This window comes from Zingiber officinale, chromosome 8B (assembly GCF_018446385.1).
Source record: "Zingiber officinale cultivar Zhangliang chromosome 8B, Zo_v1.1, whole genome shotgun sequence".
Taxonomy (NCBI): Eukaryota; Viridiplantae; Streptophyta; class Magnoliopsida; order Zingiberales; family Zingiberaceae; genus Zingiber; species Zingiber officinale.
Genome location: NC_056001.1, coordinates 14723511 through 14747838, shown reverse-complemented (window position 1 = coordinate 14747838; position 24328 = coordinate 14723511). Strand labels below are relative to the sequence as shown.

At 36.7% G+C, this 24328-nt stretch overlaps 3 protein-coding genes across 10 annotated transcripts; 2 read left to right on the top strand and 1 right to left on the bottom strand.

The window, feature by feature from the left end:
* The first annotated feature begins 1899 nt into the window (after positions 1-1899).
* LOC122016931 lies at positions 1900-4925 on the top strand. The gene is made up of 6 exons (XM_042574368.1): positions 1900-2148; positions 2247-2327; positions 2427-2523; positions 2766-2854; positions 4280-4391; positions 4575-4925. Exons 1-6 carry the CDS (start codon positions 2104-2106, stop codon positions 4802-4804), a joined length of 654 nt encoding a protein of 217 aa, XP_042430302.1. The 5' UTR covers positions 1900-2103; the 3' UTR covers positions 4805-4925.
* A 443-nt stretch (positions 4926-5368) lies between these two features.
* LOC122017705 (probable sugar phosphate/phosphate translocator At3g11320) lies at positions 5369-17168 on the top strand. 6 transcript variants are annotated; one of them, XR_006121428.1, is made up of 5 exons: positions 5369-6092; positions 6540-6643; positions 6837-6977; positions 16546-16714; positions 16835-17168. XR_006121428.1 is itself a non-coding variant. In XM_042575379.1 (5 exons), exons 1-4 carry the CDS (start codon positions 5628-5630, stop codon positions 16690-16692), a joined length of 945 nt encoding a protein of 314 aa, XP_042431313.1. In that variant the 5' UTR covers positions 5370-5627; the 3' UTR covers positions 16693-16714; positions 16832-17168. The 6 variants fall into 6 exon arrangements, 4 of the variants coding, with proteins under 4 accessions (XP_042431314.1, XP_042431313.1, XP_042431312.1 ...); XR_006121429.1 differs by having other exon boundaries at positions 16832-17168; XM_042575379.1 differs by having other exon boundaries at positions 5370-6092; positions 6837-7065; positions 16832-17168.
* A 2191-nt stretch (positions 17169-19359) lies between these two features.
* LOC122017409 (dof zinc finger protein DOF1.8-like) lies at positions 19360-21304 on the bottom strand. 3 transcript variants are annotated; one of them, XM_042575022.1, is made up of 3 exons: positions 21130-21304; positions 20985-21035; positions 19360-20254 (listed from the first exon to the last, which is right to left on the bottom strand). In XM_042575022.1, the coding sequence occupies exons 2-3, from the start codon at positions 21006-21008 to the stop codon at positions 19502-19504; spliced, it is 777 nt and encodes a 258-aa protein (XP_042430956.1). In that variant the 5' UTR covers positions 21009-21035; positions 21130-21304; the 3' UTR covers positions 19360-19501. The 3 variants fall into 3 exon arrangements, with proteins under 3 accessions (XP_042430956.1, XP_042430955.1, XP_042430954.1); XM_042575021.1 differs by having other exon boundaries at positions 19360-20275; positions 21130-21303; XM_042575020.1 differs by having other exon boundaries at positions 19360-20275; positions 20985-21303.
* Between the last annotated feature and the right edge of the window lie 3024 nt (positions 21305-24328).

Sequence of the window (24328 nt, the reverse complement as noted above, 5' to 3'; positions counted from 1 at the left end):
ATGCTTGAATGGATTTGGGTAGATAATTCCTGAGTTGAGTAGTTAATTACAGTACATTTTAAAATGTCATCTAAAGTTTAACTAAATTTTAAAATACATCTTAAATTCCTAGAAACACTAAAACATCTCTTAAATTCTTTGTTTGTATTATTAAAATATCTCTGTCGCTGTTATCATTTCAATTCATTAATAAAAAAAATACTTCTTTTTTGTTTATCCTTTCTCTCTGCTCTCTTCCCATCTCTCGTCGGCGCAGGTAAACAAAGCCTCACTTTCAAATTTTTAAAATGCCTTATAATTAATGCTTCTTTTGGCTCAACTTAATTCCACGCGATTCACGCGTAGTTTATTAAACCTTTTAATCTCTTTCGCAACGATAATTTTGTTTATAAGACGCGTCACGAGTGACGCACACTTTTCTTATTAAACCTTTCGCGTCTCCAGAATTTCAGTCACGCACACTTTTTCTTATTAAACAAATGTCATCTTTTATCGGCTTCACATCTCACTCATTCAGTCAGCTATCAATTCATTCTCCTTTTTTTTTTTTTTTTTTCTTTTTTTGTTAATTCTGACTCGGTCGTCGAAACAAATTTAAAAATACCCGCAGCAAATGACCCAACCGTGCAATATTTTAGATTGGTAATTTTATTAGAGGGAAATATCTTGTAATATAAAGCGAATAAAACTATAAATATTTAAAAAACTGTATGAGCTTCCTGCAATTGCATCATAGTCAGGAGGCATGTGACCCCGTGAATTATACGAGTTGGTACGTAGAAGAATTTGTCGCAATGAGATGACATAGTCGATCTTCGGGACAGTTGGAAAATAAATTCTTTACCCTCGTATTACACTCTGTTTCGCCACATATCCGCTCGGCTGCTGGGCCGCTCGGATGTTACGATTTACCTTTCTCATGATGACCTTGGGTTGGATACGTCAGAGACACGGGGACGAGCGTTTCAATTTTTTTACCACAATAGTCGGGAGGCATGCTTCCAGTTCATTGGTGACATTGAAGAGAATTTTTTCACTAATGAATCAATTAGGACCTGCACAGGTATTAATACAGATTGATATTTGTTCGAATAAGTTTTGAGAATAATTCTTAACGGATAAAAAATATTTCGGTTGATTGGACATCTTATATGCCTATATGTAATCAGGGATTGGAGATATTGAGACATTTAGGATGAATATTATCATCTTCTCTTCCAATAGGATGCAGGATCAGATCCAAGACTTGGTGTGATAATAAAATAATTATAGTTGAACTTCCACATGAGATACATCTACGACGATTAAATTATTGATGAAGTTGACATCATGTTAAGAATCACTGTGTTTTATAAATTTATTTGATGAACAAAATATGAAATTAAATTTTAAGATTTGAATATCTGATTGAGTTATCCATTGAAAAGGGTTGAGAAGGGTTGTTGTGAGAGACAGACGTGGATACGAACTTGAGGACAAGGAGAGTAAGCATCACGTTAGATTCGGTTTCGATCATGATTGCATTGTGAACCTGGACTAATTTATTACAATATTTTTAAATTATCAAAAAAGTTATCTCTATTTATTTTATGTTTTTTATTTACAATTGATGGTGTTTATGTATTATCATCCCTAATTATTTAATGATCTACAGCAGCTTACCGTCTTATTTGTTTTATTACATTCTACTGTTTTCATTATTATTATTTTTATCTGCACTGTTCTTTACCATTAAAAACATATCAGGCCACATAAGATTTTTTTTATTTTTATTTAAAAAACAAATATTTAGAATTAAACCTTTTGATATATTTAAATTTATTAATGATGAGTCATAATATATATATATATTTAAAAACTTATTATTGTGCTTTTTATTTTAAAAAGAAGGAGACAATTTTCGGCCTTTCGGGTATCGAAGCCCTACACTTTCATTGACTATCTAGCTTCAATTTCATCGGACGGGCGACGCGAATGCTGGCGAGGGACGGCCACCGGACGGGCGATCAATCAGCCGCGACTTGGCCATAGCTAACCACCGCCGGCAGGTAACAGAGAGTCCTTCTGCGGTTTCTCTACTGCCGATAAGTAACAAGGACTCCCATGGGCGCCTCCGAGTCCCTCCTTTCCAAGCAACAGCAGCAACAAGTTACTCCGATTCCGAACCCTAAATCCTTTATGTTCGATTCTTTACGTTGATTTATCTCCTTTATTTCGTTTCAATTTCTCCCTTTTCATATTCTCAGCCGATCGATGAAATCACCACCGTTTCTGAGAGGACCGAGAGCGTAGATCCCCTTCTGGAGCGCGTCAGGGCCCTCAAGATCGTAGGACTACTATTCCTCTTGCTCGGTACTCGCTTATTGTTCTTATTTAGTTTGAAAACTCAATCTTATTCATATTCTTGTTGATTTTGATTGTTGCAGGCGCCGCCGCTGCTTAACTCGCCGCTTCCGACGGAATCCAGCTTATCCGATATTCTTGTCAGGAAACCCTCGTCATCGTCGTCCGCACCTATTTCAGGTGATCTTGTTTCTTTACTCTTTTAAGATTGCAACTTTGATGAGATTGTATGGTTTGCTGAACGCTCCGAACAATGTTGCGGAACAGAGATTTTGTTTGGTAGTTAATTTGCATTATAAAAGTGCTCAGACATCATAAAATCCGTAGCTGTATTTGTATTTAGATATGAATAATTTTCATCTCTCTTTGTCAATTTTTCACCATTGTGATTGCTGGATGCTTTCCTGGTCTCTTCATATTAGGTACTTTGAATCCAAAGGTTCTGATGGAGCTCTTCTCTGTGTACCGTGAGTGGCAGGAAGAGAAGGCCAGTAAAATCAGCAAGAAGCAGGTATTATCCTGTCTAATGTAACTTTTTTAAGTATTAAATTGTGTTTGTACTATGCATTCCAAGATTTATCTTGTCCTGGATTGTACTATTTCTTCCGGACTCAAAGACTAGTGGAAGCTTCTATTGGTTCCACCTGATAAATGGGTGTAAATGCATTGTTGAGCTAACCTAGTATTCTGTGCGAAGAAGAATTACACTTATCCTTTGGATTAACTTGAATAGATTTTGGATAAATACCGAGTTCTAGGACTAGAAGTTGTTTCATCTGTGAATTGCAAACAGAGCAACATTGCTGATGGAACACAATAGTTGTGTGAGAAATCAATCAATGCTAGTTGATATGAGATCTGTGGATCTCTAGATTTTTTTTGAAGGTCGTTTGTTTATGTTGGTTGTTATTGTCTTTTGATAGATAGGTCTATGATTTGAAAATATTTCCTGTTTTAAATTGATATGATGGCTCATATACGTTATAATTATGTTTCTATGTCAGATATAGATCACAATCGTCAGAGCAAGTTGCAATGTATTATGTAGCAATTTGCAAAAAAAAAATATTCTTTCCGGGATACTTATAATATCCTCTCGTATACATTACATTTCTATTAGTTGTGGATCACTTTAGCTAGAGCAAATTGTATTTTAGTGCAGCAATTTGTTAGGAAATATTTTGAGTGTGATACTTGTACTTTTACTATGGTTAATTGATAATACTTCATGTTGATAGAATCATAGAAGAATGATTAGATTTGATGCATAAAAGTGATAACAAGAAAGTGGAATCACATTTGATCATGCAATTGCAAAGAATATATACTCGGCCTGTGAGAATTTTGCAATAGTGCAGCAATATATTTGAAAATGAATTTGGTTATAGGGGACATTAACTAGAATATGTTGAATAGAATCTTGCTATGGCCTGGACGGTAGCTTTCCTTTTTCAGAGTATGCAGGAATTTCCATAATAGACATAATTATAGTTCCTACCATTCAGATTACAATTATTAGGAATCACTGTTAATGAGCTGTCGCTCAACTGAGATTGTTTGATCTGGCTTATTGGATAAGTGCTGAAAAGTACCATGTTTCGAGTTGAACTGATAGTCAAACAAAATTCCAGTTATTATTCAGATGGGAGTATTCTTAGATTAGTTTGTTATCCTTCATTATTGGTAAAAGTGTATCTTCTAGCATCTTATTTTACCAGTTTTAGTATGTTACCAACAGCCATTCATTTTAACCTATAATAGACCAATGGTTAAAAAGTAATTCAAGGTTCCCTTTTTCATGTCTTGGTACAATAAATTCTAAAATAAATGACAACGATAGCTAAGTAGATTTTTAGTGCATTGGGTAGTAGTTGATACCTACATTTCTCCGCGATTGCCATAATTTCTCCTACTACAAATGAATCCAATGATGCAGGAAGAGATCGAAAACAAGATTGATACTGCAGATGCTTTGGCAATTAAGCTTCTTCAGCGCTTCAATTATTCAGTTTCCTCCATGAGATCAACTGCTAACAGTCTGGCTGAAGGTTACCTTCTCCGCTTCCTATTATCATATTGACAAAGAACTAGACAATTAGATTCGGAAGCGGTTGATATTTTCTATTCCACAGTTACGCAGAAAAGATGTTCACTGTTGCCATCGGACTAAGTTTTTTTTTCCCATTTGAAATCATTAATTGATTTTTTTGACATTTTGTCCAATGTTGTAGTGAATCAATTACAGGTAGATGTTGGTGAACTCAAAGGCAGGCTTACTGAAGTGATAAGCAATTGTGACGCCCTATGCAAGAGAATTGCGACAGAAGGGCCTGAATCGCTCAGGTCCTCTGTAAGTTCATTCTCCACCAGCAACCTGGAAACACAGACCAATTATTCATCGAGAAAGAGTTCTCAAACAACCGAGCAGCAGTTTGCCTTGGACTTTATGAAACCTTCCTAAAATTTTAACATGTTCTTTGATCATACAGCTAGCTGGCATTATTGGAGACATAATGGAGTATGTATGCCACATATATCATAACATTGTTGTCATAATGCATATTGAATTCATGCCACATCTATATTTATGACTTCATACCAATAAATCTGTGAAAAATATTTCAGATTATTGTACCAAACATCACATTTGATGATCATAGAATGAAATTTTGTGATAAATAAACTCTTAATATGTGATTTTATTTAATTAATTTAATTATTTAAGCTGACTCATAACCCTAAGTCATATTTGTAATGCTGACAATGAAAGAATAATAATCAAAGTTTACATGGGAATATACAAGTGAGAGTTTAAGTATGTAATTTGTTAACTACGAATGCAAAAAATACAATAGTAAAGATTCTGCGAAAGGTAAAATAAAATACTCATTTGAAAAATAAACTTCTGAAGAGTGTAATGAAATTTTCAAATAAAAATATACATTTTTATTTTTTACTATTTAAAGGTTTTTTTATAATTATTTTGAAGCTATCCATTTAGAACTTTTAATTAAAATAAAATTCTATTCTTTAATCGACTGGAAGGCCGCCTTTGTTTCCATTTCTCCCTTTTCCCCCTCTTTCCTGTCGAAGAATCCCTGCATTTCCTCTCGGATCCGCTCCATTCTTCTTCCAAATCCCCAAACTCCACCCTTTCTCATTTCTGATAGACCTCTTGTACTTCCAATCGCCTTCCAATCCCCTAAATCGACCCCCATTTCCACGTAATCGAACCCCGGCGAGAGGCGGCATCGGTCTTGGCTGAGGCGGAGGCGAAGAGGAGGATGAGCACCAAGGGCAACTGGTCGCCGTTGGCTAGCGGCCGGTTCTTTACCTTCTTTCTGGTGGCGTCGTGGTACGCCTCCAACATCGGTGTGCTCCTCCTCAACAAATACCTTCTTAGCAACTACGGCTTCAGGTACCCCATCTTCCTCACGATGTGTCATATGGCGGCGTGTTCGTTACTCAGCTACGTCGCTATCGCCTGGCTGAGGGTGGCGCCGATGCAGACCGTGCGGTCGCGGCTGCAGCTGGTGAAGATCGTGGCGCTCAGCCTCGTCTTCTGCAGCTCGGTTGTTAGTGGGAATGTGTCCCTCAAGTACCTTCCGGTGTCGTTCAATCAGGCGGTGGGAGCAACCACGCCCTTCTTCACCGCCGTGTTCGCATATATTATGACCGTGAAGAGAGAATCCTGGATCACCTACATTACTCTTATTCCAGTAGTCTCTGGTGTCGTCATTGCCAGCGGGGTACGTTTGCCAAATTTTTTATTCTTTTGGATTAGTAGATCCATCGTAATCACGTTGAGTGCTATGTCTTTGTTGCTCGATATTGCCTCTATTATTACTGGAAGACGAAATCATTGGGGAAGAAATGCAAGGCATCCTTTTTATTTGCATGCAATAACATTCTTCAGAAATTATTTAATTATCATATTAGCTCCTGTTAATTTCTCAATGAACATTCTATCCTGATAAGTATTAATTGAGTTTCTGAAAGAGTTTTTTTTGCCTTGCACGGGGATCAATTTTTTGTTTAGTGCTAATTTTGATAATTTTGCCTTATCTTGATATTGCCAGAGGTCAAATTGTTATCTACTTTCAAAACTTATTTGATGAGAAATTAACCATGTTTGATACTGGTTATTTGATTCTAGAATTGCGATATAATGATAAGTTTTATGTTTAACATTTCAGGGAGAACCAAGTTTCCATTTGTTTGGCTTTCTCATGTGCATAGGTGCAACTGCTGCAAGAGCACTTAAGTCAGTGTTGCAAGGGATATTGTTGTCGTCTGAAGGGTAATATTTATTTATTCTGAATTGTATATCCACTTGTTTCTTTTGCAAATCTCCTTTTCGACAAGGTTATTCATTTTTTTCCTATTTATGCTAGGATATTTATTTTCTTGTTTTCTGGTAAACTATGACAGTTTTTTTTTTTTTTCCTTTCATAAACACAGTCCTGAATACTTTCGTTTGTCTTTCTCATCAGGGAAAAACTAAATTCTATGAATCTTCTCCTGTATATGGCTCCAATTGCAGTTGTTTTATTACTCCCTGCTGCTATAATCATGGAGGAGAATGTGGTTGGCATCACATTGGCACTTGCTAGAAAAGATATCAGAATTATATGGTACCTATTGTTTAATTCTTCTCTTGCCTATTTTGTGAATTTGACCAACTTCTTGGTGACCAAACATACGAGCGCTTTGACTCTCCAGGTAGGCTCTATGGTGATGCCATTTAGTTCTCTTTTATTATAGACTTCAAAAGATTTTTAAACTATAGAGAAGAAATTTATATTCTATTCATTCTTATACATTCCCTGGCTCCCAAAAATTAATTCATCTGTGTTATGAATTCTCTTATTATGTATATGATTTACAGAATTTGAAGCCTTAGTTATTAATTTAAAATTACTCTTTTCTAGATGTTCTTGTCCAGTAGTGTAATTGAAAGGTTATTCCATTTTTATCTTTTCCCTTTTTTTTAAAAAAAAAATCTGCTAATTTTGGCTACAATTGCAACAAAGTATATTGTTGGAACCAATCTTTGCTTGCATGTTTAGAGAACATAAATTAGTTGGCCACACTAGAGGCAAATGCAACGACTAGATGAAAATCCAATAGCATTTTCCCAATCACAAGGCTACTCGTTCATAGTATAACAAGACATGATATTATTTGGAATGGTTAGTTACCTTCCAGATAAGTTGACTAAGAGAGCTCTGTAAACAACACTTGACAGAGATCTGGTGCTCTAACGGAACACTTGCATCAAACTATAGTTTGGTCAACTAAATTATTCAATAAAGTTTTTAGATTAAGAATATGTTTGAAGAATCACTGAAAAGGTTTTGTATACTATTTTGTAAGGATCAAGGTGACATATAAGAATAGATTTGATTGATAATGTAATAATAATAGAAGGATAAGAGTCACAATGGCTAATAATGATTAAGAAAAGAATAAAAGATAAAATGACAATATGTAAAATTTTATTTAGTTTAATGTTCCAATTCCAAAGATTAACTAGAAATGCTATTTATTTAGTACGACAATTAAAAGAGAAATATGGAGAAGAAGAGAATGATCTGTATTTGATTTTCATTTCCTTAGGTAGAATCCCTAGCTAATTATATAGTGGATTTAGACAAGGGAAATCTGATTATCAATATGATAAAGAATATGTATGGTAATGTAGTAAGTGGTTTTGTAATTATTGTTTGTTTAAGCAAATGATTTTTAAAAACAATATGTGTGCATTATGTGTCGGCTTCAAGATCTTTCTTTTTTTAGCTTTTTTTTTCTTTGATATTAGATAACCTGATTTATCATATTCAAGATAAATTCATCAATATATATCGAATTCCAATTGATATTGTTCTATTGATGATATCTTAAATCTAATAAACTTGAACCTCGGATTGTGGAGACAGTTGTTAGAAACTAAAGATTTTCAGATATGTAGAATTAAAATTGAAAATTTTAAATGTATCTTTGATAATAAGAAAATAAATGAGAGAATACAACAACAACGATCAACCCTTATCCCACTTGGTGGAGTCGGTTATATGGATCTTTTTACGCCATTAAGCTCTATCTATATTGATACGGGTTATGACGAGCGGATTCAGAAAATGACAAGGATATCAAAATTAGGATGAAGTGGTGATCAAGGTTGGGATAGGGTGAATGTTTATTAACTAGTCCTGATTGATTGCCCTACATCAGAGTCCTGAGAGCGCGCCCAAGCGTTCTTTGAGCAGAATGCTCTGATAGGGTCGACCAGTCATAAACCCGATTCAACATAAGGGTGCCTGTGTGTGCTCGACTGGGCAAAGCCCGATCGAACTTAAAGGTACTCAGCCTTATAAAGCTTTTAGCATACGCTTGGCCGAACGAAGGTCAAACGAACATAAGGGTGCCTGTGTATGCTCGACCGGGCAAAGCCTGATCGAGCTTAAAAGTACTCAGCCTTGTAAAGCTTTTAGCATACGATCGGCCGAACGAAGGCCGAACGAACATAAGGGTTCCTTTGTGCGCTTGACTGGGCAAAGCCCGATTGAGTTTAAAGGCACTCAACCTTATAAAATTTCTATCATATGATCAGCCGAGCGAAGGCCGAACGAGTATAAGGGTGTTTGTGTGTGCTCGACTGGGCAGAGCTCGATCGAGCTTAAAGGTGCTCAGCTTTACACTTCTAGCATACGATCGGTCGAGTGAAGGCCAAACGAGCATAAGGGTGCTCGTGTGCGCTCGACCAGGTAGAGCCCGATCGAACTTAAAGGTGCTCAGCCTTACAAAGCTTCTAGCATACGATTGGCCGAGCGAAGGCCGAACGAGTATAAGGGTGCTTGTGTGCGTTTGACCGGGCAGAGCTCGATCGAGCTTAAAGGTGCTCAACCTTATAAAGCTTCTAGCATATGATCGGCTGAGCGAAGGCCGAACGAGCAAAAGGGTGCTCATGTGCGCTCGACCGGGCAGAGCCCGATCGAGCTTAAAGGTGCTCAGCCTTACAAAGCTTCTAGCATACGATCAGCCGAGCGAAGGCCGAACGAGTATAAGGGTGCTTCTGTGCGCTCGACAGGGCAGAGTCCGATCGAGCTTAAAGGTGCTCATCCTTACAAAGCTTCTAGCATACAATCGGCCGAGCGAAGGCCGAATGAGTATGAGGGTGTTTGTCTGCGCTTGACCGGGAAGAGCTCGATCGAGCTTAAAGGTGCTCAGCCTTACAAAGCTTCTAGCATACGATCAGCCGAGCGAAGGCTGAACGAGCATAAGGGTGCTCGTGTGCGCTTGACCTGGCAGAGCCCGATCGAGCTTAAAGGTGCCCAGCCTTACAAAGCTTCTAGCATATGATTGGCCGAGCGAAGGCCGAGCGAGCATAAGGGTGCTTGTGTCCGCTCGATCGGGCAAAGCCCGATTGAGCTTAAAGGTACTCAGTTTTATAAAACTTTTAGCATACGACTGGCTTAATAATCGGCCGGGATATATTTTTAACAGAAGGTATGCTCAATATGCTCCCGGCTTAACGATCGGCCAAAATATATTTAACAGAAGGTATTCTTAATGTACGACCGGTTTAACGGTCGGCTAAGATATATACAATAGAAGGTATTCTTAATATACGACCAGCTTAACGACCGACTAGGATATATTCAATAGATGGTATTCTCAGTATACAACCGGCTTAATGATCGATAAAGGTATGTTCAATATACGACCAGCTTAACGACTGGTCGGGATATATTCAACAAAGGGTATTCTCAATATACGATCGGCTTAATGATCGGTCGAAATATATTTAGCAGACAAGTAGTCGACAACCTAATGACAGCCTGACAAACTTATCGGGATATATTCTCTCAAAACTTCTTCATTAATCAGTTACACCAATACACTCCTTTGCATATGTCATCAGGGGGTTCAAGTCATAAATGACAAAGAAGGTACATCTGGGATAGAAAAAAAGATTCCTCAGAGGATTATTGCACGACGTTTAGATTGTATTTTTTTCAACTTCTAACAAACTCTAACAAACGAACGATCACTTCACGATGGCAGAGATTATGTAAGGTGGTATAAAAAGGAGAATCCTCTCCGTTGGCAAGGTATGCAAATATAAGCATTCGCATCTGAAACCCTACTTTCTGGCATTTTCGGTTACTATTCTTCTTCCACTTTCGAAGAAAGGAAACTAACTTGAGCGTCGGAGGGCCTAGCCAAGGATTCCCACCCTAGACTTAGGTCACTAACGTTGGCTCGTCTAACTGTGCGCAGGATCGTTGAGGAGTTCTCTTCAGATCTCGAGGAGTTTCTTGTTCATTAAATCATCACCTACCGGAGCTAGCGTGTCGTCTCAGCGCCTTCAGACAGGATCATATATCATCATCTGTACTTAAATAAATTTTATCTTATTTTATTGTTGTTAACCAAGTATTTTTTGATTTTCCTCATTTGATATGTGTGTTTGTCATAGTTTCACATCGCCTAGCTCCTAACTGGAGCATTTATTGGTCGTTTAAGTACATGCCTGTACCATATTAAACGTCTCTCGGAGTTTTTCTCTCAATAAATGCAACTCTGACTTTCTCTTTAATGCTTTTATCTCTTATTCTGTCCATCCTCGTATGTTCATACATCCATTTTAACATCCTCATATATGTAACTCTCATCTTCTACTCATGTGCTCGAGTCATAGTCTAACATTCAGCTTCATATAACATAGCAGGTTTAATTGCGGTTTTGTAGAACTTTCCTTTAAGTTTTAGAGGTACTTGATGCTCTCCTCCATTTCAATCATCTTGCTTGTATTCTATGTAATACATCTTTTGTAATCCCTCCATCATTTTGTAAAAATGATCCTAAATATTTAAAGTTTTCGGTCCTAGGCAACTCATCATCTCTTATCTTAACAAACTTAAATTCTATATATTCTGTCTTTATTCTACTAAGTCAAAACCTTTCCCTTCTAGTGTTTCCTGCGAAGATTCTAGTTTAACATTTACTCCTTCACATATTTCATCTACTAAAATAATATCATCTGTAAACAACATGCACCACAATACTGTGTCTTGAATGTGTGTAGTGAGTTCATCTATAATTAGTGTAAAAAAAATAGAAACTTAGACCTTATCCTTGATGTTACCTTATCTTTATTAGAAATGTTTCAGTTACTTCGTCTAAAGTCTTTACTCTGGTCGTTACATCCTCGTACATATCCTTAATTAGTTCAATATATGTTACGCTAATACCTCTTTTTTCTAAAATTCTTCATATAATTTCTCTTAGAACTCTATCATAAGTTGTTTTTAAGTCAATAAATACCATATATAGATCTTATTTTTGCTCCTAATATTTTTCAATTAGTTGTCTAAGAAGATGTATAATTTCTATTGTCGACCTTTCAGGCATGAACCCAAATTGATTTTCAGTCACCGTGGTCTTCTTCCTTAATCTTTTTTCTATTACTTTTTCCCAAAATTTCATGGTATGACTCATTAGTTTAATACCCCTATAGTTTACATAATTTTGTACGTCTCCCTTATTCTTATATAAGGGAACTAGAGTAATTGATCAGACATTTTTTCATTTTCAATGTTAAATAATTTTGTAAGTCATTCAATACCTTGTTTCCCTAAACACTTTCATATCTCTATCGGAATATCATCTGGTCCAACGACTTTTCCATTATGCATCTCATTTAAAACTTCTTATACTTCTGAAGTTTGAATTTTATGATAAAAATTTAAATTTCTATACTCATTTGACCTACTTAAATTATCTAAGTTAAGTTGATCACCTAAATCTTCATTAAAAAGTTGATGAAAATACCTCTTCTACCGCTCTTTTATTTCTCCATCGCTTACTAGTGCCCTATTACATTCATCTTTAATATATTTTATTTGGATAAGATCTCTTATCTTCCTTTTTCTCACAGCTATTCTATAAATATCTTTTTCCCCTTCTTTTATATCCAATTTATGATATAATAGTTCAAAAGTTTAATTCTTTACTTCATTCACTACTTTCTTAGTCTCTTTCTTGACTATTGTATAAGTTTTAAAGTTTTATTATTCTTACAAATATATAATTCCTTATAAGCTGTTCATTTTTCCTTCACTTTTTTTTATACTTTCTAATTTCACCACCAATATTCCTTATTTAGTTGTGCATGTCTCTTTGACTCGCCGAGCACACTTTTAGCTATTATTTTCAACTTTGATACCATCTTATCCCATGTCATATTAGAGTCACTATATATTTCATCTAATACTTGTACTCCTATCTTCTCCTTAAATATATTTTGTTTCCCATTTTTTAAATTTTAGGAGTCGTATATATTTTTTTCTATTGATATTATGCTTGAGGCGTATATCCAACACTACAAACCTATGTTGGATAGTTAAACTTTCTCCTGGGATAACCTTGCAATCTTTACAAATCTTTCTATCCTTCTTCTTAAGCATAAGAAAGCCACTTTGCGATTTATTATTCCTACTTTTGGACATGATTAAGTGTTCTTATCTTTTCTAAAAAATGTATTAGCTAATATAAGTCATATGTTATCACAAAATCTAATATAGTCTTCCCTTTTCATTTTTCGTTCTAAATCCATAACCCGCATGTACTTTCTCATATTTCTCACTTTTCACTCTGACATGCCCAGAAGAAGCATAAGAAAGCCAATTTACGATTAATTATTCCCACTTTTGGACGTGATTAAGTGTTCTTATCTTTTCTAAAAAATGTATTAGCTAATATAAGTCATATGTTATCACAAAATTTAATATAGTCTTCCGTTTTTCATTTTTCGTTCCAAATCCATAACCCGCATGCACTCTCTCATATTTCTCACTTTTCACTCTGACATGCTCATTTAGATCACTTCCTATTAAAATCATTTTATTTGACGGAATGTTTTGTAATACTTTATCTAAGTCGTCTAAAAACTTTCATTTGGTAGCTTCATCTAATCCTATGTGCATATACGCGAATTATGTTCATAGTTTCTTTCGCCACTATTACCTTAAAGACTATAATTCTATCTCTTTTTTTAACTACTCCTACAACTTCATCCTTCAACAAACTATCTATAACAATACCCACTCCATTTCTTATTTTATTCTTTCCTTCAACAAATCCGAGTTCTCTATCATCTTTGCCTTCTCGCCTATCCATTTTGTCTTTTGTATACACAAAATACAAATTCTTCTCCTAATCATCGTATCTACTACCTCCATTGATTTGAGTTCCTATGTTCCATGTTCCAAATTTTAGATTATTAATTTTTCCATCATATTTGTTCTTATCCATCCTATGGTGTGAGAATTCTTGCCTATTTAACACTACACTCAAGTTCTCATAGAAATGTAGTGGTCCTTACCAATTCGTTACAGTTGAACACTGCAACGCGAACTCTTGCATATTTAAAACTACACCCGAGTTCTGGAGATGCAACGGTCCTTGCCGAGACGTTACAGTTGGACCCTGCAACGCGTTCCTTTTAAGGAACAACCTAGCATTAGCATAATAGTTTAATGGATCCATTCATTGAACATTTGTCATAATTTTAACGTTGTTGGCAACTTAACGTAACCCTCCTCTTTTATCCGAGTTGGGGACCGGTCATGATTGATTCGCCATCGGCGGAATTAAAATAAATGAGAGAATAATTTAGATTAATAAATAAAATAATCTTTGAAATAATAATTTTAGATGTCCTAGATATATTATTCAAGAGGAGATATGAATAAATCTAGTATTAATAGGATTAAAAATTAAATGCTCAAGATAAGAAAGAGTTCATAGACTCTTGTATTAAGCTGCGTGCCATTTAGCCTAAAATGAAATTTTGTCACGCTAAAATATGACAAAACTCATACTTATGGGTCATTGTGACGTGTAGATAAAAAGGCAAACACGTACAAGAATTAGTGTAACAAAGATAAGATGGATATGTGGGATTACTAAAAAAGGATAAAGTCAAAGATATTACCAGTCCAAAGCAATTAGTTGCACTTCAATGGGTGATACAAATGAGAGAATAGCGTGAGATGGCATGTCATGTTCTTAGAGAATCAGTATAGTTGGCAAAGTTCAATTGATTGGAATTGAAGGTTTACAGTTTGTTTTAGGAAATACAAAAGGCATAGTGGTCTCTAAACAAAATTTGTCATTTTTCAAGTTCAATTGATTGGAATTGAAGGTTTACAGTTTGTTTTAGGAAATACAAAAGGCATAGTGGTCTCTAAACAAAATTTGTCATTTTTCAAGTTCAAAATGTTAAACTAAACCAAAATGGCAAGTAGAATTTTATTCATTTTAGTTTAGTATTTCAAGCCATTTAGGTTACTTTAATGGATAACTAAGAAAGAGGAGAGGTAAGAAAGTAACACTGCAATGTATATAAGTGATCCATGATTATTGTGCAAATTTGTGACCTTTTCTCTATCCCACCCTTCCCTCCTATCTTTGCACCCAAGCAACCAAGCATTAGTGATCATCCTTTGGGTGAGACACTAAAATGGGAGGATGGAGATTACCTAATGATGCTTTCTTCAAGTGAACTACTATTTCTTGTTTAAGTTCACGTTATCATCTCAAAGAGCTGGAGTCATTTTATCATTGTCAATTTTATTGGTATCAAAAGGCGAAATTGTCACCTCGGCGACCCCCCGCCCCCCGCTGTTTGGAAGGGAAGTAAATCACGGGAGGGCTTCGCCTAACAACAACAACGCATGTAAGGAGGGATTGAGATAACCAACGGGGCATTCTGCATCCGCTGAAAATTGACCCCAAGTCTAATGATAGCAACACCCTTGCATGAACCAACTGCGCTAGTCCGTTGAGGCATCATTGTCAATTTTATGAACATATTTGGGTAGTTGGAACTTGGAAGCCAATTAGCATGTGCAAGTATGTCAGCTGGGATAGTTTGCATGAGATTGACCCGATGATATGATCAATTTGTCTCTATTCTCAAGTTTTGTTCCTGTCAATGGACATGTCTCGGCATGCATAAACATAAACATTATGAAAAGAGTGTGAATATCCAACTTAGTTATCTTTGCGACATCTTTTCCTTTAATTATGATGAAAATCTGTCCACTGCACGCAACTATATCACAATTCACATGTGTGTGTGTATGCACTGTAGCACTATGGACTTCTGATATTTAGTACTAGAAGATATATTATAATATAACGAGCAATCATAAAATGGTTCTTCTTTAGGCACTTCTATAGTAGTACCAAACTATCTACTGTAGATAGCAGTTAGCATTTCTTGTTTGAGTATCTTGCTTTGTAATAAGTTAAATCCAGCAGAAATGAAGTATTTTTTAAGTTCTAGGTAGGTGGAATCTGTTGATCTGTTTGATTCGTTAATTAAACAAATAACTTCTCCCAATCTTTAACAGACCATTAATTTAGTAAATGCCTAACTAGCAGCAAACCAGTTGCATGATTTGCGACTCCTTTATTAAGGTTTTGATGAGTGCATGCAAATGATATGTGATCAAATTTACAGATGAATATGGGTTCACTATTGAAAAAAACATTAATCATATCCATAATGCATGATAATTGGAAACGGTTGCGCATCTAATACATAATAGATAATGATAAATAACAAAATGCAAATGGGACGTTTCTGAACCTGACTAATAGGCATCCAAAGTTCAATGAAGAAAAACATACTCTATGCTTCATCTGAAATAAGTTGATTCACTAGTTTTTACTACCACAAAGTAATGAATTTGGAATTTTATTTTGGATGCTCATTAGCTCTCAAAGCTTTTGTAACTATATCTTTTGGTAGGCTAGATCTAACTCTGACCCCTTGGATCTTCTGAACCGTCCAATAATTGTTCTATTACAATTATCGTATCATTTTGAGCTATCATTGTGTTGATTCTTTACAGCTAAGATAAATTTCATTAATCATCCTTTTTCTGCCTAGTTAATTTCTGTTTTTTAAATTTGATTCAAATAGTAATCTAGCTTGGCTTGGGTGAGCTCATTGAGTATTGAAATAATATATAGTTGCATTTTTCATATCCAGGCCACTGAAAGACTCCTTATGTAGGGGCATATGTGGCCACATGGACCACTATAGGGCAAAATTCCGTATAGCTATGCAATTTGTTTAACCTTGTAATTATATAGTGGTTAATATCCTGACTTTGGTGATTTCAGGTTCTTGGAAATGCCAAAGGTGCCGTTGCTGTGGTTGTCTCAATTTTAATATTCAGGAATCCAGTAACAGTCACCGGGATGCTTGGTTACACAGTCACAGTAGTTGGTGTTATTCTTTACAGTGAAGTGAAGAAACGCAACAAGTGATTCCTTTAATAATGACGATCAGGTGGGTTTTTCTTTTTTCTTTTTTTTTTTGGCCCTTTCCCCCTTTCTCTCTCCCACAGCCATCTCATTTGCTTACTGATGTCGGTGGTTGGTTAACTCATATGTGCAATTCATGTAGCAGCCCGCACATGATTCTTTGGCGCAAAACCAAACAGTAAGCTCTTAACATTGAAGACTAGATAGCGAGTAGGATAAACAAAGTGCCAATAACTAATTGGCATCTATATTATGTGAGTTGCATTCTTTTCTGAATCATTTTGGTAGAGGTTTTGATAAATAGACTCAATTTTTAGGGATCATATTCTCACTTCCGCTCAGTCTTTTAGATTGAATTTTGCTCGTAAGAGATTGATAAACCTGCTTTTTGTTGTATTCAGTGTAATATGCAAATATTTCTGACATACATCGTAACAAATTTATATTTATATTTGTTCATTTTTCCAAATGTCTTTTAACTAAGTTTGTATTCTGTTCTTTCTTGTGCTTTGTTAGTGTTGCTTTATTTATAACCACTTGGGCTCTTTTGTCATGCTTATTGGTCTGCCTAAAATGATAGGTAATGTGATAATATATAAAAATAAAATATTTGCATTGTACCTCTTGATTAAATTATTTATTTTAAATATTGAAACTAAAATTATTTATAACGAATTATTATAAGTGTGTGTTAATCTATTTATCTATTTAAATTTTGTCATGTCAATTTTAAATTTTGACTCTATTAATTTATTTATTAAATCATAATTAATATTAAATTATCATCCTATTTCTAAATTATGTCTGCTAGTCTAGGTCATTATTCGCCTCCCTGAGTCCCTGTCACCTCCGTTGCTTATTCTATGCGGATGGCAGAAAGAGATATTCTCCAAATCTTCACTAAGATTTTGTTGTTGCGCATGGACACTGCCTGCCTACTTCCCCTGCCTGCCGCACGCATTCCTAAAATTTAAACTATTATTAAGGATTTTAAAAAAAAATTATTTATGTTAATACTTATGCATCATGAACTACCAAAAAAGATACTTTAGATTTTAGTGAATTGAGTTTATTTAAAATTAGTATTAGTGAACAAATAAGATTTTTTGCAATTATATATGTAAAACACATATGTCATAATGGAAATGATAATATAGTTAACGTGTAATATTATTCAATAAAGTTGAAGTTTGTGAAATTTTCGTAAGGTTCTTGAAAAAAGATAAAAGTGTTGGGGTGAATTGTAATTTTCTCAATACAAATACCAATCAGCCCTCAGAGTTGATTTGCGTGAAGATAACGTATAAATTATTGATCATTAGGAGATTATTTTGGAATGCAACTCTACTTTCCTTTTTCCAAATCATTATAAAATCAACGCGATGTACTTTATATAAATATATATTTAACTTTATGAAAACAAGTATCTAGAATTAAGCAACAAACATACTGGAGGTCAGGAATTATTTCATCTTCATACTGTTTTGTGCAATGATAACATGTGAATTATTTATTTAAGTCCTTTTTTCCTTGAAAATAACTAATTCTTTGCAAACTATCATGAGTAATGCTTTTTGAACTTCAGAACTAATAAGCCAATTTGTTTTTTTAACTCGATTGAATAAATGCACTTCAAATTATATCATCATGTAATATTATTTTATAATTCTTATTTCATTAAGTCATTTGATGTAATGGGATCCCATCTGAAAACGATGAAGATGATTGATTGAGAATATAATTCTTTTGTTGATCAAATGAATACTCCTCGTTATTTTGTGTAACACAGAGAGTATTAGTGTCGGGTCAGGGAGAGGGTCCTCGGCCTTGACCCTCCGACACTTAAGTCAGTGATCGAGTTCTGCGAAAAAAATAGTGGAACTATAGCAACTAGCGTGTAGAACTATAGAGCATCGTATACCTTCGCCTATAGATGAATAATCTTTTTTATAGTGTCACTGTTATGTTTATGCACACATTCTAAAGCACTCTTAAGAAAAGACAAATCATAAAGTGACACTAACATATTTCCTTAAATAAGCCTGCAAATCTAAGTGATTTGACAGGCTTGAAACTTCAAATGTGCGATTTATCTACAAGATATTCTTTGTTCTTCGTGGTACAAACTTCTAAAAAAGAATACGAAGCCATTGGGTCTCGGGGCCTACAATGGATCGACTAGCCAGCTCAATTTGCAAGTCCTAGTCAATAATTCGATCTTCACTTGGCTCCTTCGTTTCCCTCGAAGGCACGGTATGTCCCTTCGGTCTGTAGGTCTAATCGGCTGGGGTAGCTGGTCGAGTTAATTAGCACTTAGTCTTAAGCTCTGTCCACCTGTCATTGATTGAGACATGATGTCCGGTCGATAGGAAGGCCTGGTCGGTTGGATTTCTTCTGCTCATTACACTTTGTCTTCGTGTAAGGAAACTTGAACTTAGGCTCTGAGGCATGTCCGATCATTCGAGGTCTGATCGGCCGATTAGCCATTCAAGGTCTGATCGATCAGTCCACCGCTCAATGTCGAATCAACTATGTTCTCATTCCTTTTGGTGATTTACTTGACTTTTACCGTCTTATCAACCAATCATTCCAGTTTTGACTTGCCTTCTAGGGACTATTCTATACATAATGCAAATTAAACTAAACTCTCACATTAATCGCGCTACATACTTGACAGAGAATATTAATCAATCCCCACACCCGCAACAATATTATCCAACTTAATACAAAGATCATTACACGAGACTAGAAACATGTATCAAAGAAGAAATTAAAATTACACAAAAAAAAAAAAACAAAAACATTTTTCAATTCAGAAGAAAGAATAAGCATCTCCGAGTGCTGAAAAGGGCATATCCATTCTTATTCCTTCCATCGACGACGAGCCATTCATGACGAGCCCTTGCCACGAACTATTAGGCTCCCTAACTCTGTCCTCCAACGCTCTCTCGTGAACTCCTCCCTCAAAGGACATTAATGGCCCCTCCTTCTCTTCTCCAAAGTAGAGGTTGCTCAAACCGCCATTGTCGGGAACAACAATGCCGCCGCTCAGAGCTTGACCCGTCGAAGAGGAAGCGGCAGTGCTCGTCAAGAAGTCAAGAAAGCTAGAGTTTGTCGCGGCAGCAGGATTACCCGTTGCATGCCCTAGAAGAAAGACATTATCAGCGAAGGCCATGGCTAGGTTATTGCAAACGGGAGGAATGCTCAAGGGCAGCGGAGCATTGAAGGAGTTGGCGGCTTTATTAGCGTTGAGGTCTGACGAAGACGACAGCGATGACTTGATGATTTTTGAGGAGGAGGAGGAGGAGAAGGAGGAGGAGGAGGATCGTTTGTTCTTCCGGCAGCCACCTCCGACGGGGACATTCCTAAGGGAGCCCCCCTGCGTCCAGTACCTCCGGCAACCCTTGCAGAAGTATCGCGGCTGAGAGAGGCTGTAGTTGTTGTAGTAGCAAAACTTGGTGTTGGTGGAGGCGCAGCGAGGGCAGTTGAGGGCCTGTTCCGCCTGAGGCCTTGGCTTCCTCTCTTGCCGCTGCTGGTTCACCAGACCTCCTTGCGGCTGCTGGTACTGCAGGTTCCCAGTAATAGGCTACAGTAGGAGTTTTCATGCATATCAATATAATTTAATTGTCCAAAACTAAATATAGAAAACTTTGATTCAGAGAGTGGAAGGGATCAGACAATGTCCAGCTGCGAATTAGGAGCTTTAATTTAGACAGTGGAAAGGAGGGGAACTATGTATTATATATAGTGGGTATGTCAGCCTTTGCAAAAGCTGCACTACAGTTTAAGGCATGCATGGATGGACCGCTTTTAATTTCTTAATTCTTATATATACATACGGTATTAATCTCGATTAAAACACAAACAAAATTTCGGCAGAGATCAAATTGGAAGTTGCACATGAGTAGTATAGAGAAAGTATAATTTAATTTTTTTTTTTCAATAGATAGGTTGCTGTTGAAGCAAGAAAACTAAATTAAGGAGCTTAATTAGCATTTAAACTGATCAAACTTTGCAGTTTAAGCAAGAAAACCTAACTCTAAGTATTCAGTGAAAAAGCAGACTTCTTAACCCTAAAACTGACGATCAGGCTTTTGCAGTTGAAACAAGAAACCTAAAAAGGCTATGAACAAGGAGCCGAATTAAAGATCTCAACAAACGTCTGGCTAGCTAGCTAGATCAAACTCAAGATCTCAACAAATCTTGAATTAATTAATTAAGAAAATTAAATTGTCAATTCCAATCACAAAATACAGAAAGATATATTAAGTGATGGTGAGAGATAAAAAAAATACCAGGAGACTGTGAGGAACTTCCATGCACGCTAGAAGAAGACCTGAATTAAACTGGTGATAAGAGACAGATGTGAGAAGATCTGTATATATGGATGAAAACTAAACGGCAATGTCTGATTAATTAATGGAGAATCGAAATCGATACTGATGAACGTAGGAAATGGAAGAACACTGCTACAGCTGCTGCCGCCGCCGCCGCCGCCGCTGTATCTGAATTCTAATGGCGTGCACGCCGAGAAAGAAAAAGGCAGAGAGAAGGAAGATTTCAAGCTCCTCTTCAAACTGATCACGAGGAGACAAGGGATAGATAGGGATCAGGGAGGAAGGAAAGAAGAAGATAGCGAGGGGAAGGAAAGAGGTGGGTCCCATACGTGGAAGGTGGGGGATTGTAGAGCAGCAGTGACGTCGGGCCCACAAACACGCAATAACGATGATGATGGTGGTGGTGTTCTCGCATGCCCATGGCGATTCGTTAGGTCTCTCTCAGCCCTCGTACATATCCAGAGCAATAGTGTAGACCAAGCACGTCAGTGATTTTATGTCCGCCCTTTTACTCTGATTTCACCTTCAATATGGTACGGTGCAAATTTAAACACACCGTGAATAAGATAAAAATAGATAAATAAAGACATTAGACCCACAGCAAGAGCGACAAGCAGTGTAGAGCAAACTGTGGCATGCAGCGGCAGGAACAGGGGAAGTTTGTTTGGACACAGTGGAATGTGAGACGGCACTGCTCGACGCGCCACCACAACAATGCGCCTGCATGCGTTGTCCCCCTGTTTGTTGGATCGTCGAAGCCGTTCCTCGTCGCTGTCCGTTGTGCGTGTGTGTTCGCGCGCGCGCACGGTTGGTGCATGCTCGGGACAAATGATTATGGACGAGCGCAGCACGAACGGTGGTGCATGGCTGGTGACCGTTGGTGCGCGCGATTGCGTTGTGTTCTCTTCGAGCAGGTGATGACTGTTGACGAGGACCCAGTCACTGCTTGCAGCGTACGAACCTTCGTAGCTCCTTTCCTCCTCCAGTAGAGATAGAGGCATGTGATCATGGCGAACAGTTGCAAACCAAGTGACGGTAATAATGGAAGGGCACACGGAGTGGCATGGAATGTAACTTAATGTTCAACAACGTCCCGTTCTACTATTCAATTAGATATAATTACCCAACTGCCCACTTACTATGGTTAAGTACTGTTATTTTATCAGTAAATTAGAGAAAAATTTCTAATTATAATTATAATTTTACATATAATCATCAATCACAAAAACTTTATTTCCACTCCCTTGCAGGTAAAGTTTTACTTGTTGCAAGGTAAAGTTTTACTTGTTGCAAGGTAAAGTTTTACTTGTTAACTTTCTCATGTAAATATTGTTACCTAAATTGCCCCTCAAATTTTTTAGGTATAAAAGTCTAAAAATAAGTATATTTCCGGTTAAATTCAGCAATTTACACTAGAATCCAGTACTTTATGCTATAATCGAGTATATTTTCTATCAAAATTAACCCTGATATTTTTTTCGGTACAAATAATCTAAAAATGAGTATAATTCCTATTAAATTCAGCACATTAAACTAGAATTGAGAATATTTTCTATTAAATTGAGCACGACTTTTTTCCTACTTAATATAATTTCTTATAAATTCAGCATTATTTATTATTTATTATTTAAAGAAAATCTAGTATATTTTTTATCCAATTGAGGTGAAAAAAGAATCGTACTCAATTTGATATAAAATATACTAAATTCTAATTTAATGTACTGAATTTAAAAGGAATTATACTGATTTTTAGACTTTTTATACCTAAAAGTATCATGGGAAATTAGGTAAATATGTTTGACTAGGGATGAAAATTTAGTATATTTTTCATCCAATCGAGTACCATTTAAAAAAAAATCTAGTATATTTTCCATCCAATTGAGGTAAAAAAAGAATCGTACTCAATTTGATAGAAAATATACTAGATTCTAATTTAATGTACTGAATTTAAGAGGCATTATACTGATTTTTGGACTTTTTATACCTAAAAGTATCATGGGCAATTAGGTAAATATGTTTGACTAAGGAGTGAAAACTGTTGGGCAATTTCCCTAGGTCAAGTTTGACCAGTTTGACTAAGCTTGAGTCGGGATTTGAGTTTTGATGTTTGACAATATAAGGAGATTGCTGGAGCAATCGTCCGGTTATGGAAAGGTCAAAGGGTTGACCAGGTTGATAAGAAGACAAGTCAAGTAGGTCAAGGATGACAGGAGACTTGATTGGGTAAGTCTTGACTGGAGGTTTGGCGTCTGGAAGTCCTAATTGGAAGTTAGGTAGTGGTAAAGTCCTAGTGAGGAGCTAGGCAAAGGAGAAAGTCCTGGTGAGGAGCTAGGCAATTAGAAAGTCCAAGTGTGATCTTGGCAAAGCAGAAAGTCCTGGTGAGGAGCCAGGCAATTGGAAAGTTCAAGTATGATCTTGGCAAAGGTTGTAAGTCCAAGCATGTGGTCTTGGCAAGATAAGTCCTAGTGTGACTTGGCAAGGAGAACTCAATAACTAGGATGAGGCCAAAGGAAACTCTTGAAGGCAAGGTGTGAAGGATGGGGAGATATCCGAGGGACGCAAGGCTGATGGAGGATGCTAGAAGGCTAGTTCGAGGTTAGTCGGGTGTGGCCAAATAATAGGCATGGAGACCCAACAGGTCACGGTTGACCAGGAGTTGAGTTGGAGATTTTTGGACTTGAGTTTGAGTCAAGTTCAGGCTAGTCAATCGATCGGGTGATCGATTGAATCAGAGTCCAATCGATTAGTGGATCGATTGGAGTGTGCTGCGAAGGAAGGAATGACCCAATCGATTGAGACCATAATTCGCGAGCACAGAGGCCTTCCCAATCGATCGGGAGCTACCGATTGATCAGCCGATCGATTGGGCACGGGAGTTCTCGCGCGATCGCGAGAACACAAAAAGCTTCTGAATCGATCCACCGATCGATTCGGATGTTCCCAATCGATCGGTCGATCGATTGGGATTCGACCGTTGGGCAGGATGCAGGTGATGGACGATTGCGATGGAGCGGTGTTGACGTGACAATCGATTGGGGACGGATTGGATCGATTGGGAGCACTGTTTAAAGCCTTAGCGGAGCGTTTTCTCCGCAGATCTTTGTGATTTCTTCCTGCGGATTTCTGCGATCTTCACCAGCGATTTCCTCCGAGTTTCTTGCCAGTTCTTGAGGGTTCTTGGAGTGCATCTCCAAGATTCAAGAGGCAACAACAACACACAGCAAGTAAGCAAGAAGAGTGTGTTTTCACTTGTATTTTTTTATTTCTCTTCATGTGTTAGTTGTATTTGTGTGTTTGGGTTT

Excerpts from the sequence above, each read along its gene's own strand:
- LOC122016931 (XM_042574368.1), top strand. The coding sequence starts at position 2,104 with ATGGGCGCCTCCGAGTCCCTCCTTTCCAAGCAACAGCAGCAACAA. Across the intron at positions 2,524-2,765 it reads GTCGTCCGCACCTATTTCAG|GTACTTTGAATCCAAAGGTT; the intron begins GTGATCTTGTTT and ends TCTTCATATTAG. Across the intron at positions 4,392-4,574 it reads TGCTAACAGTCTGGCTGAAG|TGAATCAATTACAGGTAGAT; the intron begins GTTACCTTCTCC and ends CCAATGTTGTAG.
- LOC122017705 (XM_042575379.1), top strand. The coding sequence starts at position 5,628 with ATGAGCACCAAGGGCAACTGGTCGCCGTTGGCTAGCGGCCGGTTCTTT. Across the intron at positions 6,644-6,836 it reads ATATTGTTGTCGTCTGAAGG|GGAAAAACTAAATTCTATGA; the intron begins GTAATATTTATT and ends CTTTCTCATCAG. Across the intron at positions 7,066-16,545 it reads CGAGCGCTTTGACTCTCCAG|GTTCTTGGAAATGCCAAAGG; the intron begins GTAGGCTCTATG and ends TGGTGATTTCAG.
- LOC122017409 (XM_042575020.1), bottom strand. The coding sequence starts at position 21,008 with ATGGAAGTTCCTCACAGTCTCCTG. Across the intron at positions 20,276-20,984 it reads AAGTTCCTCACAGTCTCCTG|CCTATTACTGGGAACCTGCA; the intron begins GTATTTTTTTTA and ends CTCCTACTGTAG.